Source organism: Cyprinus carpio, chromosome A7 (assembly GCF_018340385.1).
Source record: "Cyprinus carpio isolate SPL01 chromosome A7, ASM1834038v1, whole genome shotgun sequence".
In the NCBI taxonomy this organism is placed as follows: domain Eukaryota; kingdom Metazoa; phylum Chordata; class Actinopteri; order Cypriniformes; family Cyprinidae; genus Cyprinus; species Cyprinus carpio.
In genome coordinates, this window is record NC_056578.1 from 36,115,618 (window position 1) to 36,131,927 (window position 16,310).

The 16,310-nt window shown below is 41.6% G+C and overlaps 1 protein-coding gene across 3 annotated transcripts in view; it reads left to right on the plus strand.

Moving 5' to 3' along the window:
* Positions 1-16,310, plus strand: part of LOC109088249 (NACHT, LRR and PYD domains-containing protein 3-like) — a 31,621-nt gene that overhangs the window by 3,822 nt on the left and 11,489 nt on the right. For 2 of the 3 annotated variants that reach the window (XM_042760986.1, XM_042760985.1), the window contains exon 3: positions 15,964-16,154. In XM_042760986.1, coding sequence (XP_042616920.1) covers positions 16,006-16,154 — 149 coding nt within the window. In that variant the 5' untranslated portion in view covers positions 15,964-16,005. Of the gene's footprint in view, positions 1-15,163; positions 16,155-16,310 lie in introns of those variants that run through there. The other variant, XM_042760987.1, reaches the window with a different exon arrangement.

The following is a 16,310-nucleotide window of genomic DNA, read 5'->3' on the forward strand; positions in this document are numbered from 1 at the left end:
AAGCACGACCGCTCTGGGGCTCTCATCGGCCTTCAGGATTGCGGGTATCTGCGCAGAAACATAGAGAACACGAGCACCAGGAAAACAGTAAGTTGACCTTACTTTACCTTTGGCTAACTCAGCACGGACGTGTCGGACAATGGCGTCTCCGACAATCACAGCATCACGTTCCGTCTCGCAGAGGGGAGCGAAGCGGTCCCGTGTGGAGATCTCGAAGACCGGAGGGGGAGAAGTCATCACCCGGGGCCTGGCTCGCATCCTCTGCTGCGGATGCACCCAGGACCCTTGGTGTCCCGGCGCCGGAGTGAAGGACATCTGGTAAAGATAGCGTCCTGAGTGCACCAGACCTGTGCAGAGAAACACATGGGGTAGAGGTGGTGGGACTGTTAGTAGCGCACTGCATACATACCCTGGACTTGTGAGCGTCAGCCTGGGAGGTTTCCAGCACGGCTCTCCGCTCTCTCAGCTGGGCCTGCCTCTGCTCCAGGACCCGAATCTGCTTCTCCACGGCCTCCAGCTCGAGCTGCATCGAATGCAGCTCAAACGTGTCGTTACCTGCACTCAAAGGTAGACATACATCCGTCATTAAAGCAAGTAACAGTGAGTAAAGCAATTGTAATGTGTGTGAATAGAGTATTAGCAATGCACGCGGGTTTAGTGACAACCACGCTGGCGATGCTAATGGGCCATAAGCTACTAGCGGACTCGGGAAATCAAAATAAAACTAGTGATAACAAGGCGCTCTGATTGTTTTTTGTTGTAGAATACGATAGAGGATATATTCACATGATATAGAAACGAAAAATATGGTGTTTAAAATAGATTTCAATAATAAAAAATAGAAGATAAAGAAATAACGTGACGGAGCTCAAACTAGAGGCATACGGCAGCAACAAACAGGGCACAATTCGTTTTTTTAGAAAGATTGAACTAACAGACAATGCTGTTTTGGCTATATTGGATCCGACAGTAATGTTGCACCACACAAGTAACTGTTTTTATTACATGGTCACTATCCAGAACAGTTCAACCCAAATATTCAGATGTGTGCAGCGCATTTTACAGAGGACAAGGACTGTTTCCTGGGGGAGTAGCCTACAATGGTAGTGTCTGTTTCTATGAAGTGGGGCAATTCCAAGTTTGCAAAGACAATCTGGCACTTCTGACTCTCACAGCCTGTAAGTACGTTTTCATATGTAAAGGATTTGCCACTGATGATTGAAAGAGTGTAGATTAGAGCTTGTTGTTTGTCATTTCTCCAATCACAAATGCAGACATGGTTTTATGTTTACACAGTGCGACTCACAATGCAATGTGTAAAAAGACAGTATAAATCATTATAATCCGTAATTATGTCCCCAATGGATGCAAAAAATGCCTTGTTTGTAATGAGTTTTATTGGTTTTGTCTCGTTGTGCCGGGACACACGGCATGACAGTATGTTAAGGGGCGTAACATTTCCGTCACATGCTTGAGGCAGTTGGACAATCACAATGCACTGGATAGCTGGCCAATCAGCGTACACCTCGCTTATCAGAATGATGAGCTTTGTCAAAATCAATGCATTTCAGAAAGGCAGGGCATAGAGGAGAAACAATAATGTACAGTATATGGAAAATAATGTGTTTTTTGAACCTTAAACCACATAAACACATTGCATTACACCAAATACACAAAATAATGTTCATTTTAGCAACATCATATAACCCCTTTAAAGTTAAAACGTCTTAATGATGGATTTGTTACTTACTTGTGAATTATTCTGATGTTTTTTATTGCTTTTTGGACTCTTATTCTGACGGCACCCATTAGCTGGTTTTCCATTGTCGGGCCAGTGTGAGCAAGTTCTTTAAACAGGCCGGGTGGGGCTAATAGCCTCGGACCTGTAGCACCGAGGCCAAAATCACGCTGCGTTCACACCGTCGGGCCTGAAGCTCCACTAGCTTCACTAAAACCCGCCCTTTACACACCTCTCAGGAACAACGTCACGCAACCCTATCATTTCAAGAGAAGTTATCAGAAAACTAGTAAGAAATAATCAATGGAAATCAGAAGAAATCACTGGAACTAGCGCGATCACAAAACGAACATTATAAAAGCGGCAGTTTGATTGCATGCTTTGTTAAAGATTTAAATCCAAAAGCATGTTTTACAATAATAACTGATATATTGATCATAATAAATTAATTTTTAATAATTAAAGGGATACTCCGCCCCAAAATGAAAATTTTGTCATTAATCACTTACCCCATGTCGTTCCAAACCCCTAAAAGCTCAGTTCGTCTTCGGAACACTATTTAAGATATTTGGGATGAAAACCGGGAGGCCTGTGACTGTCCCATAGACTGCCAAGTAAATAACAGTATTAAGGTCCATAAAAGGTATGAAAGTCGTTATCAAAATACTCCATCTGCCATCAGATGTGCAATCTGGATTATATGAAGCGACGGGAACACTTTTTGTAAGCTAAAAAAGCAAAAATAATGACTTTATTCAACAATTCCTTTGTCAAAAGTCTCCTCTGTGTCCCTCCATATCACCGTATGCTGCGTATGCTCTTCTGTTTCATCTGCACCACAAGGATGCGCTGTTTTCTTTCAAATCAAAGCTAAATACACATAGAAACAGCGCATCCTTGTGGCGCTGATGATACAGAAGAGCATATGGTGATATGGAGAGACACAGAGGAGACTGTTGACAAAGGAATTGTTGAATAAAGTCGTTATTTTTGTTTTCTTCGCTTACAAAAAGTGTTTCTGTCGCTTCATATAACCCAGATCGCACATCTGATGGCAGATGGAGTATTCTGACGACTACTTTCATACCTTTTATGGACCCTGTTATTTACTTGGCAGTCTATGGGACAGTCACAGGCCTCCCGGTTTTCATCCAATATCTTAAATTGTGTTCCGAAGTCGAACAAAGCTTTTACGGGTTTGAAATGACATGGGGGTAAGTGATTAATGACAAAATTTTCATTTTGGGGTGGAGTATCCCTTTAATCTGGATTGAAAATTAGTCACACAGAAATAAAGCGGTATGAACATAGCCTACACTTTTTCAGTCGAGTCTGTTTCTGTTTATTTGTAGTCACAGTAGCCTATACATCACATTTAGAAATAATGATAATTTCTATATTTTTATAAAAGCTCCCAAACAAAAACCATTATTATATTTTTATGACATACGCAGAGCTAAACTCTTGAGATGAGACTTATGACAGATAAAATATGTTACTAAATTAATACACAATTGTGATAGAGAATAAGAAGCTGGCGTCTGATTTAAGCGGTCGTATTTATCATGTTTACTATGGTAACATTAATGCTAGCATGCAAAAATAATTAATATATTAATATGCAAAAATCATTTCTGCCTTGTATGGTGATCATAATCCACATCTGATTAAGTTATTTCAAACACGCGCTGCTTTCTGAAAGTGTGTTTCAAACTAAAATTATTTTAAAAGTTTTTAATGCTGGTGTTATAGCTGATAAAGGGTTAGTTTACCCCAAAATGAATATTAGGCTGTGTTTTACTCATCCCCAAGGCATCCAAGTATATATGACTTTCTTCTTTCAGATGAATCCAGTCTGAGTTATATTAAAAATTGTTATTGATCTTTTAAGCTCTATCATTGCAGTCAGCGGGTGTTGCATTGCTTCAGTCCAAAAGACGTGAAAGAAATAGTGCCCTTCCATAAAATCCATATCCATATTCAAATCGTAATAATCACTTTAATTAGCTTGCGCCAACAGTTGTACACAGAAGGAGTTCCAGGAGCATGACGTATGGGGTCAGCGTTGCGCTGAGTCTCGTGAAAACCAACGTTTGTTTACAGCCGCTGTTTTGATCTCTTTGCTGTGTTTCTGTGTGCATCAATTCTGAGCGGCGCATGCGCAAAGCTGACCTCATACGTAATTCCCCCGGAACTGCTTCCGATAACAACAGTGAGCGCAAGCTAGATTCAAGTGATTATTACGCTTTGAATATGGATATTTTTCTTACAAAAACGCATCAGTTTACTACAGGAGGCCTTTGTTCACCCCCCGGAGTCGTGTAAGACACTTTTTTTTAATGGAAGGGTGCTTTTTATTTCACGTCTTTTGGACTGAAGCAATGCAGCACCTGCTGAATGCAATGATAGAGCTTAAAAGATCAAAGACAATTTTTAATATAACTCCAACTGGATTCGTCTGAAAGAATAAAGTCTTATACACCCAGGATGCCTCGGGGGTGAGTATTACGCAGCCTAATTTCATTTTTGGGTGAACTAACCCTTTAACTTTAACGACAGTGGAAAAATTGACTGTAGATCATCCAGTGGTGAGCAAGTGATGTAACGCTAAGTTTCACCAAATCAGTTCAGATGAAGAAACAAACACATGTACAGGTGCATCTCAATAAATTAGAATGTCATGGAAAAGTTCATTTATTTCAGTAATTCAACTCAAATTGTGAAACTTGTGTATTAAATTCAATACACACAGACTAAAGTAGTTTAAGTCTTTGGTTCTTTTAATTGTGATGATTTTGGCTCACATTTAACTCATTAAACACATTAATGTCAGCAAATTAGAATACTTCATAAGACCAATAAAAAAACATTTTTAGTGAATTGTTGGCCTTCTGGAAAGTATGTTAATTTACTGTACATGTACTCAATATTTGGTAGGGGCTCCTTTGCTTTAATTACTGCCTCAATTCAGCGTGGCATGGAGGTGATCAGTTTGTGGCACTGCTGAGGTGGTATGGAAGTCCAGGTTTCTTTGACAGTGGCCTTCGGCTCATCTGCATTTTTTGGTCTCTTGTTTCTCATTTTCCTCTTGACAATACCCCGTAGATTCTCTATGGGGTTCAGGTCTGGTGAGTTTGCTGGCCAGTCAAGCACACCAACACATTGCACCCCAAATCATCACAGACTGTGGAAACTTTACACTGGACTTCAAGCAACTTGGGCTATGAGCTTCTCCACCCTTCCTCCAGACTCTAGGACCTTGGTTTCCAAATGAAATACAAAATTTGCTCTCATCTGAAAAGAGGACTTTGGACCACTGAGCAACAGTCCAGTTCTTCTTCTCCTTAGCCCAGGTAAGACGCCTCTGATGTGTCTGTGGTTCAGGAGTGGCTTAACAAGAGGAATAAGACAACTGTAGCCAAATTCCTTGACACGTCTGTGTGTGGTGGCTCTTGATGCCTTGACCCCAGTCTCAGTCCATTCTTTGTGAAGTTCACTCAATTTCTTGAATCGATTTTGCTTGACAATCCTCATAAGGCTGCGGTTCTCACGGTTGGTTGTACATCTTTTTCTTCCACACTTTTTCCTTCCACTCAACTTTCTGTTAACATGCTTGGATACAGCACTCTGTGAACAGCCAGCTTCTTTGGCAATGAATGTTTGTGGTTTACCCTCCGTGTGAAGGGTGTCAATGATTGTCTTCTGGACAACTGTCAGATCAGCAGTCTTCACCATGATTGTGTAGCCTAGTGAACCAAACTGAGAGACCATTTTGAAGGCTCAGGAAACCTTTGCAGGTGTTTTGAGTTGATTAGCTGATTGGCATGTCACCATATTCTAATTTGTTGAGATAAATAAATCGCCAATAGGGGTCGCCAACGACAAAACAAACAGGGATCAGAACACTCCCCACCTGGCATCTTTAGGATGTCAAACCTTATCATCAGAATGAACTCTTATGTGTCCGTTCTATAAAGTTACTTATAAAGCCATTTATGATCTTTTCTTAAGAGAAGGATAACTTCAGAGATTGGTCTCAGGAATTGCCTTGGGCTGCCTTCTTTGACTATTCTCACTTCAACCTTTCTGACCTTTCCATCATCACTAGGGAAGGTTTTCGTGATTAATCCTACAGGCCAGTCCTGTCTTTTAGCTTGGTTGACCATTAACAAGACAAAATCTCCATCCTGCAGATTCATTTTTTCATCTCTCCACTTCCGTCAGCTTTGGAGACAACAGATGTACAGTACTCTTTTCTCCACCTTTTCTAGAATTTGTTGGCCAAATGCTGGACTTATCGCCATTGATGTCTGTAGATATCACTGTCATCAAACTGCCCTGGAGGTACAGTATGTGCACCAACCTTTTGTGTAAGAAGCATGGCGGGAGTGAGAATCAAAGGTTGCTCTGGGTCTGAAGACACAGATGTCAGTGGTCTTGAATTTACTATTGCTGTAACTTCAGCCATAAGAGTTGTTAGAACTTCATGTGTGAGTCTGGTAGGTCCAAGTTTAAGGAACATGGCATCAAGAATATGATGTGTGACTAAAATCATTCTCTCCCAGCTGCCTCCCATGTGTGAGGAATGTGGCGGATTGAATAGCCCCGTACAACCTTGTTCCGAGAGGTAATTCTCCACTTGCTGGTCGGCACCCATCGAGCCAATCTGAAGTTCCCTTTTGGCCCCAATGAAGTTCGTTCCGCGGTCAGACCTCAATTGTTTTGCAGGCCCTCTGATTGCGAAGAATTGCCTTAGGGCATTGATAAAACTAGATGTGTCTAGTGATTCAACAACTTCAATGTGTATGGCTTGTGTGCTCATACACGTAAAAAATTACTGCCCAGTGTTTGCTGTTACTTTGTCCTCCTCTTGTTTTTCGTGCAGTGATGGACCACGGGCCAAACACATCCAAACCTACATAAGTGAATGGAGGAAAAGTGCTCAGACAGTCAACAGGTAATTCTGCCATTCTTTGTTCCTCTCTTTTACCATGTAGCTTACGGCAAATTACACAGTTGTGAATCAGACTACTAATACATCTCTTCTCACCGACAATCCAAAATCCAGCTGCCCTTACTGCCCAAGCCTTTACAGCCCAAGCCTCAGTAAAATGACAAAATTACACATTTTTCTCAGTAAAATGCCCTCCAACTCTGAGAAAACCTTGAGAGTCAATAAAGGGACAGAGTTTGATAAGGGAACTTTGTTTTTGAATGGGTTCTTCCTTGCTGATACTCTGAATTTCTTGTGAATAAACCTCAGTCTGAACAGAAAGGAGGATTTTAGTCTTTGCATCATCTGGTTGTGCTGGACTCAAAGGCTCCTTGCAAATGTGCCAGCCTTGGCAGAAATCATGTTTAGCTTCTTTAGTAAAAGAATGTGTGACAGCCATGCTACAGTTCTAGGGGCTGATGTCCAGTTTGAAAACCTTTCAAATCGTGCACTTCCAAGGTGTGGTGAAACATCCATTTTGCATGCTGTTACCTCAGGTCGTAATTCTGCATCCAACTCAGGATGAATGAGTTCAAAGGCTTCCTCGACCAGTCGACAGGTCTGTGTGTGTGAAAGGAATGCTGGACCAGTGAGCCATTTTGAGATAAAAAACTGATTAGCTGAAATGGCTCTTGTACCATGAACAGCTGGATTGAGATCCCTTTGAACATAGTGCCATTGATGTTTCTGAGTTGAGCATCTGATTCGTTGCACTCTATTATTAACATAAACATAGAAGTGCCTGATTCATTAAATATGTAACCAAGCACTACTTTGCTGTCAGTGAAGAATTTCATATTCTTCAGATCCAAATTCAACTCTTCAGAGATCACCTCTGCTATTTCTACCGCCAGGACAGCAGCACAGATTTCGAGTCTTGGTATGTTGAACTCATGTTTAGGGGCTAGTTTTGTCTTAATGAAGATTAACTCCACTCCAGTCTGTCCTATTGCATCTGTAGACTTTAGGTAGGCAACAGCAGTGATGGCTTCTGTTGATGCATCACTGAATACACAAACTTTCTTTTTCTTAGCTTGTGAGAAAGGAATTGATGTGTAAACTCTTGGGATCTTCACCCCTTTCAGTTCCTTCAGAGAAGTACACCATTTTCACCATTCCTTAAACTTTTGCCCAGGGAGTGGTGCATCCCAGGCACAAACATCAGTGGTCAGATCTCTTCAAATTTTTTGTCCTTAAACACTCTCTGGAGCAGCAAACCCAAGAGGGTCAAATAAGCTATTAATGGTTGATAGCACTCTTTGTCGAGTATATGGTTTCTCAACATCAGCCACTTGGAAAGTGAGTGTATCTGCAACAAGGTCCCATTTGAGTCCTAAACTTCTTTGCACAGCGGGGAGATCTTGGCCATTATCAAGATCCTGTAAGTCTTTGGTGAGGTCGGTAGTCGGGAATGCTTTCATAACCTTGGTTTCGTTGGATACAATTTTATGCAACTTGAGGTTAGATTGAGCCAGCATGTTTTGAGTTGCCTTTAACACACTGATGGCCTTTTCTTCTGAGGGGAATGACTTGAGACCATCGTCAACATAGAAGTGTCTCTCAACAAACTTCCTCACCTCAGTCCCATACTCGCTTTCTCCTTCGATAGCAGTCCTTTTCAGGCCATAAATGACCACACCAGGTGAGGGGCAGTTTACAAACACATGAACTCTCATACGATATTCCATGATTTCATCGTCAAGCTGATGGTTACGGAACCGTAGGGAAATGGAGATAATCACGATGGTCTTCCCTCACAAGAAAACTGTGGAACATTTTTGGATGTCTGTCATCACTGCATCTGGCTCAGTCTTGAAACGCATAAGATGCCCAAGCAAGCTATTATTAACCCTTTTGCACATGAGTTTAAAATATTCAAGCTGAGACCCCGGCGTGAGTTCTTTTTCAGGTGACCGTTATTTAGAGTGTACCGCCTTATTGTTTCCATGGCGACGCGTCATGCTTGTCATGTGCACACCAAAGCCAAAATAGATCTGTATGACATATGGATCGCTTTTATTTTGTTTTTCCTGTTTTATTCAAAATATTCACAAACATGCTCACTATATTATGGTATATCTGATATTCCGATTCTGAAATATGTGCAAGTAAATATATTTGGTAGTTTAAACACTTTTATATCGACCGTGTTAGTTGATCTATACTGGGTGATGGGTGCCACCATGTTGGTTCGCGCTGAATCCGAGCTGTGGGATTTACAGCACGCAAATTCATCCTCTCCTCCCAAAACACGTTAAAGTAGGTCTCCGGTAAACTCGGTGTAACACTAATGAGCGGATGGTATTCAACCATCTGTTTCATATTAATGAATCCTGACTCTCTAACACATCCTGCACTCAGAGACAAGAACTTAAAAAAAAAAAAAAAAAAAAAAAAAAAGGTTAGGGCTTTTGTTTTACAACATCCTCCAACATAAAACCCCCCCTCGGGCGCCACGATGTCAATAACATCTCAGCCCTCGTGACATTTATTACACCTTCGAGATGATCCAGAGACACTCTCGTGACCATCAAAGGAAAGATAAACACCCGCCCTTTAATCACAGCACGACGACATTCCAGACACACACACACACACACACCCACACGAGCATTTCTGGCTCACACATGAACACTTTTGATAAACTACCTCTAAATGTATTAAATGTATCTCTTTATGTGCTTAGATGTCTTCACGTGATATAGTGGAATAGATATAATGTTTACTGTGTGTTTAATCAAACTTTATATGCCTGTAGTTAGGAACAACTTTGTATCTCTGTATCCCTGACTCGCAAAGTTATAGTTTATGGTGTCTGTATGATCGTAGAAACCCGACTGTGACGAATCTCAACGGCAAATTACAAAAAGATGCATTGTTTCAGAAGTACAATCTTTCTGAGGAAAAATTTGTAATTTTGTCATCGCCATAAATTAGACCAGTGGGCGGAAATCAGCAGACAAAGAAGATTTTTCCCGCCTCAGTTTCTCACACCTCATTGGTTCATAAGGTGACATAGGTGTGAACCAACCTTTCAATAAAAACAAAGGAAAACCCTTGCTCGTGGCATTCCGCCAGAGAAAGAGGGGGGTTTCCCAGTTCGCGATCGGACTTCTCAAGAAGTCCCTCCGTTTGTTCTTCTTTACTCTTTCGTTTTATCTTAGTTTTTCTTTATTGTCTTCTGATATTTGACTTCGTTCAATTGTCCTCACGAGCCAAACGAACTTAAGTCTAATCATCTTTTGGCAAAGTTTACATTCGCGTTAACCACGAACTCACGCATCATCAGCTCCGGAACGGACAACGCAGAAGCTACAACAACGGAAAATTTGAGCTCAGCTACACACAAGAGCCAGATCAAAGCAAGTATTTTCTTATATCGCAACTTAAAAATTGCTGTTTAAGGTTGTCTAGGCTATTCCACTTTTGTGAAATTATCCAATGACTTGGAGTCTCTCACAAAGTTAACTGTTTGAAAATTGTCACTCTGAGATCTGCCTTCCCTCTTTCTCTTTCTCTCTTTCTCTTTCTCTCTATCTCATTACTATTTTCGTTTGATTGTCTTGTTTAAATTGTATTTGTTTGTTTTGCTATATACTCATATTTACTCTGTGTGAATTGTAGTTATGTACTCTTTAGTCCGCTTTTATTAAATACCATAATTTGCTTGAATTGAACCGTTTTATTGCTCATCAAGATCGAAGTCCCTGAATCGTGTGATCTAAGCTACAAGCTTTGTTTTCTAGGAATTACTATTCAGTAATCTAAATACTACAGACACAGAAAATATTGTTCTTCCTGATCAGAAGATAAATATTTCTTGGAGTTTGTAAGAAGGGTATTTTTATTGATATTTGATAAGGGAGTCTAGCATCCAGTTCGCGGGCCGAACAGATTGTCTAGATAACTTACATTAATTCTAGTAAAGATTACCTTTAAATGATTAAATATTCCCTCTTTGGGTAATTTAATATTTGTAAGCAATAAGCACATCATATTCATAGACTCATGAATATTCACTTCATTTGAGTTAATTATTCCCCAGAAAGTGATTGTTGCTACATCGGAGAAGGGCAGAGTAAACTTTATAGTTACCTATACAATCTGTATATGATATCAATAAAAACATAGTCAGATTATATTTGTAAGGGTCATTATTGCCGTTTCCATAGACATCAGCGTGTATTTTACAAACTATAAATGTATGTTTTTGCTAGTACTTTTGTGTTTTTAAATATCTGAAACCTAAAATAAGCATTATATGGTTGAAAACACTGAATATTTGTGATAATATGTCCAGCGCTCAGCGCATCCGATCTGGCTCTGCGCCAGCCAAAGAGAGAAAGCGGATTTAATTTCAGCAGTTGATGACGTGACGCACTGAAAGTTCTAATCACACCGGTGTGATCGTACGCGCTAAAGGGTTAAGGTGTGAACCTCGAAGGAGCACATCATTCAATGACACGCCATTGACTCCTGAACTATACAGTCTGGTTGTTGTGAATTCTGATATTCATTTTGTTTTTAGCATATGTTGAAGGAGAGAGAACAGTCTCTTTGCTGCCATGATGAACAAAAGAGTCATCGTCACAAGAAGAAAAATGTTTTTTTAACATATTCTTCAGTTTGTTTGATTGACTGCTGGATTGAGGTAGAGTAACTTTTTCCTCCTTGAGGTTCTCATTTCTTGGATTTCACCATTGCCTCAAACACCTCAGCTTCTGCTAAGGCAGCTTCAGCCTCACACTCTTCCTTAAGATCATTCAAAGTAGCTTCAATGCGTGCTTCCTCCACTTGCATTTCAGTCTCCCGCTTGGCATAAGCTACTTTTTTGAGTGCTGCTTCTGCTTTGGCACAAGCTGCTGCAGCTATACTGCTTGCAGATTTACTTGATCTTCGGGAAGACTAACTGCTAGGGAAGTTGCTAGTAAAACTTTTCTTTATTTACTGTGTGTCTTACCCTGGTAAATACGTGCTGAAGTGGCGTTTGGTTTTGCGTTTGCCTATCGCGGGACTGGCCAGTTTCGGTCTGCTTAATAGGGAGGCGTGACCATAGCCAGTAAAGTACTACTTAACGAGCTGTTTTGGAAGTGCTTGTCAGAAGAAACAGTCGAGCAACAGATAAGGACTGCAGTTTGTAAGTGTTTTGCCTCGTTTTCTCATTAGACTACTGCGTGATCGTCGTTGCTGGGAAAACTTTGCTTTATTTACTGTGTGTCTTACCCTGGTAAATACGTGCTGAAGTGGCGTTTGGTTTTGCGTGTGCCTATCGCGGTCGCGGCAGCCCTCGTGTGAAGCCTCCTCGTGTGAAGACCGACGAGTGTAAAGACCATCGACTCTACCTGCGCGACTCAACCGAGCAAGGACACCGACAGTGCACTTGAGTATTGCTTTTTCCCCTTCAATTTTTGCACAGCTTGTCCTCAAATACTTATTTTGGTCACTTGTAGTCACTTATGTGCTTTCAGATCTCTACTATCACTACTCGGAGAGCACGCTATGTACGTCGAAGGAAGGCCTGCCCGACAAATCTAAGGCCTGTCTCTCTGACCTCTACTACTACGCTCTCTATTCCAGTTGGTCTCTGGAACTGCCAGTCTGCTGTTAACAAAGCAGACTTAATTTCTTCTATTGCTACTCATTCCCGTCTCAACCTCATGGCACTGACTGAGACTTGGATCAAACCCGAAGACACTGCCACTCCCACAGCCCTCTCCACTAATTTCACTTGTTCCCACACCTCTCGTATGACTGGGAGAGCTGGAGGTACTGGTCTCCTTATATCGAATGATTGGAAATTTGATCTTCAACCATCACCTACAGGTAACGGTTCATTTGAATCACATGCTGTTACTGTAACCCACCCTGTTAAAATCCACTTTGTGGTCATTTATCGTCCCCCAGGTCAATTGGGAAACTTCTTGGAGGAGTTGGACGTGCTGCTATCAAACTATCCTGAAGATGGTACTCCTCTGGTACTGCTTGACTTCAACATCCACCTAGATAAACCCCAGGCTGCTGACTTCAACACTCTGCTCGCCTCATTTGATCTCAAGTGAGTGTCTTCTACAGCGACTCACAAATCAGGCAACCAACTGGACCTCATCTACATGCGCTGTTGCTCAGTGGACAACTCTTTAGTTGCTCCACTGCACACCTCAGACCACTTCCTCATTACTGCTAACCTAGCACTTACTCCTGAAGCAGCACAGGCTCCAACGCAGGTCACCTTTCGAAGGAACCTACGCTCACTCTCTCCATCTCGCCTATCCTCTGTGGTTTCATCCTCACTTCCTTCACTCTCGCAGTTTTCAGCTCTGGACATGAACAGTGCTACGGACACTTTTTGCTCCACTCTAACCTCTTGCTTGGATAACTTTTGCCCACTGTCGTCTAGACCAGCACGCACCTGCCCCCTGGCTGTCCGATGTTCTCCGTGAACATCTCTCTAAACTCAGGGGTGCAGAGAGGAAATGGCATAAATCAAGAAACTCTACCGACCTCAGTGTGTATCAGTCTCTCCTCTCTTCCTTCTCTGCAAACGTCTTCACTGCTAAAACATCATACTACCACGACAAAATTAACAACTGTTGTGACACTCGGACACTCTTCAAAACCTTCTCTTCTCTTCTTAATCCGCCTCCACCTCCTCCTTCATCGACTCTTACAGCTGACGACTTTGCAGTTTTCTTCACAAATAAGACAAGAACCATCAGTGACCAATTCTCCACACCGCAGACTGAGGATAACTTCACAACGACTAATGCACACTCTCTCTCCTCATTCTCTCCACTCTCAGAGATGGACGTTTCCAAACTTATCCTGTCCAGTCATCCTACTACTTGCCCACTGGATCCAATCCCCACTCACCTCCTTCAAGCGATTTCTTCTTCAGTCATACCTTCACTTACTCACATTATCAACTCCTCTCTTCACTCATTTCCCTTTCTCTCTTCACACATGGAATATTTCCCTCAGCATTTAAGTAGGCTCGGGTAAGCCCACTGCTGAAGAAACCATCTCTAAATCCAGCACTTCTAGAAAACTACAGACCGGTATCCCTTCTTCCATTCATTGCAAAGACACTTGAATGAGCTGTGTTCAACCAGCTCTCTATGTTTCTTGTACAGAACAACCTCCTGGACAGCAAAAAATCTGGCTTCAAAAGTGGCCACTCAACTGAGACTGCACTGCTTTCGGTTACTGAAGTCCTGCGACTGGCAAGAGCAGCTTCAAAATCCTCAGTACTCATTTTGCTGGACCTGTCTGCTGCTTTTGACACCGTTAATCACCAGATTCTCCTGTCCACGCTCAGAAAGATGGGCATCTCTGGAACCGCACTCCAGTGGCTTAACTCCTACCTTTCTGATAGATCCTTCATGGTGTCTTGGAGGGGTGAAGTTTCTAAGTCACAACAACTTGCTACTGGGGTTCCTAAAGGCTCAGTACTTGGACCACTTCTCTTCTCCATCTACATGACGTCATTAGGATCTGTCATTCAGAAGCATGGCTTTTCCTATCACTGCTACGCTGATTACACTCAACTCTACTTCTCATTCCAACCAGATGACCCGACGGTAGTTGCTCGCATTTCAGCCTGTCTGAGTGACATTTCTAGCTGGATGAATGACCATCACCTTCAGGCTCAACCTTACTAAGACTGAACTGCTGGTGGTTCCTGCTAACCCATCGTGTCATCACAATTACTCTATACAGCTGTGTTCGTCAACCATAACTCCTTCCAGGACAGCCAGAAACCTAGGAGTTGTGATGGATCATCAGTTAAGCTTCACAGAGCATATTGCTACAATGACCCGGTCCTGCAGATTTGCCTTATACAACATTAGGAAGATTAGACCCTTCCTGTCAGAGCAAGCCCACCCAACTTCTTGTCCAAGTTCTTGTTCTCTCCAGACTGGACTATTGTAATGCTCTCCTGGCGGGCCTTCCTGTATGTACTATCAAGCCTTTGCCAACTGATCCAGAATGCAGCAGCGAGGGTTGTCTTCAATGAGCCAAAAACAGCTCATGTTACTCCTCTCCTCATCAGATTACACTGACAACCAGTAGCCGCTCGCATCAAATTCAAGGTACTGATGCTTGCCATCTTATGTGCCCTCCAGAAGTTTGCGCTCTGCAAGTGAATGACACCTTGTGGTGCCATCCCAAAGAGGTTCAAAATCACTCTCACTGACTTTTTCCTGGACTGCACCCAGCTGGTGGAATGACCTCCCGATCTCAATTCGAACAGCTGTGTCTTTACTCATTTTCAAAAAACATCTAAAGACTCATCTTTTTCGCCTGCACTTAATCAACTAATACTAGTACTTACATTTTCTTTTTCTTGTCTATCATATTCTTAAAAAAAATAAATAAAATAAAACCCTGGCTACGTGTTCTGTACTAGACTAACTGAGACTTGTCATAGCACTTGTATACCGTTGTTGTTCTCTTGTTGATCTGATTGTTTCTATTGTTCTCATTTGTAAGTTGCTTTGGATAAACGCGACTGCTAAATGATTAAATGTAAAATGTAAATGTAAGACGACGAAGTGGATGAAGCACATTCTGACCTTACTTCAAGGTTTATGGGATTGGTATCCGACATTTTGATGAGAGGGGAAGATGTATCTCCAGTTCCCTTGTAGTTTTGAAGTATGCTGTCTTTTTACTTTCCTGCCCTCGCTATGTGTGCAGGTACATAGCTATCCAGTAAGCTCCTCCAAAAAGTACACGAAACAGAGTTGTCTTCAGGCATATACTGTATAATGGAAGTGGTGTAAAACTGCAAAGACAACAGTACAAAATGTGTAAACTTCTATATATTTGAACAAGGATAAACATCTTAAATGTGTTTTCCAAGATATTACAATATTATATGCATGCCTTGCAGGAGCTACATGACACTTGAATGAATCATTAACTATTTTACTCTTTCAGAATATACCTCCATGATATTTGACCAGAACGAAATAATATTTAAACATTATTGTTATTAAGAAAAAACTTACAGACAATGCCTTTTCAAGGGTAAATGAAGATTAGCTGGAGATGGATCCATGTGCTCCCTCAAGAGCTATATGGCAAAATGGCTTAACAGATTTACTTGAATAAACAAATCGCCACTAGGGGTCGCCAACGACAAAACAAACAGGGATCAGAACAGCATCATATGACCCCTTTAACATTCAGGACAGTTATGCCCCATTTTAATGTGTTTATGTATTTGCAGAAATAATGCCAGCTACTTCTGAAGAACAGCAGGCCCTCTAAAATGAGTTTCTATGAGAAGAGAAAAGGAGCTATTTCTGCTCAGACTAAAAGGGCAGGAACTCCAGAACCCAGCTGTGTGTCTATGAAGAGTGATGTATCTATGGGCATGCCACCTGAATTCAGTGGTGGAGCAGTGAACTCTGACCCCAAGTGAGACACAAGATTAAATCTTAAAGGGATAATTCACCCAAAAAATTTGCTGTTAATTTACTCACCCTTAAGCCATCTAAGATGTAGGTTACTTTTTTTCCCAGTAGAACAGTAAAGAAGATTTTCAGCTGAAACTGTGTGAAAACCTTGGTGATT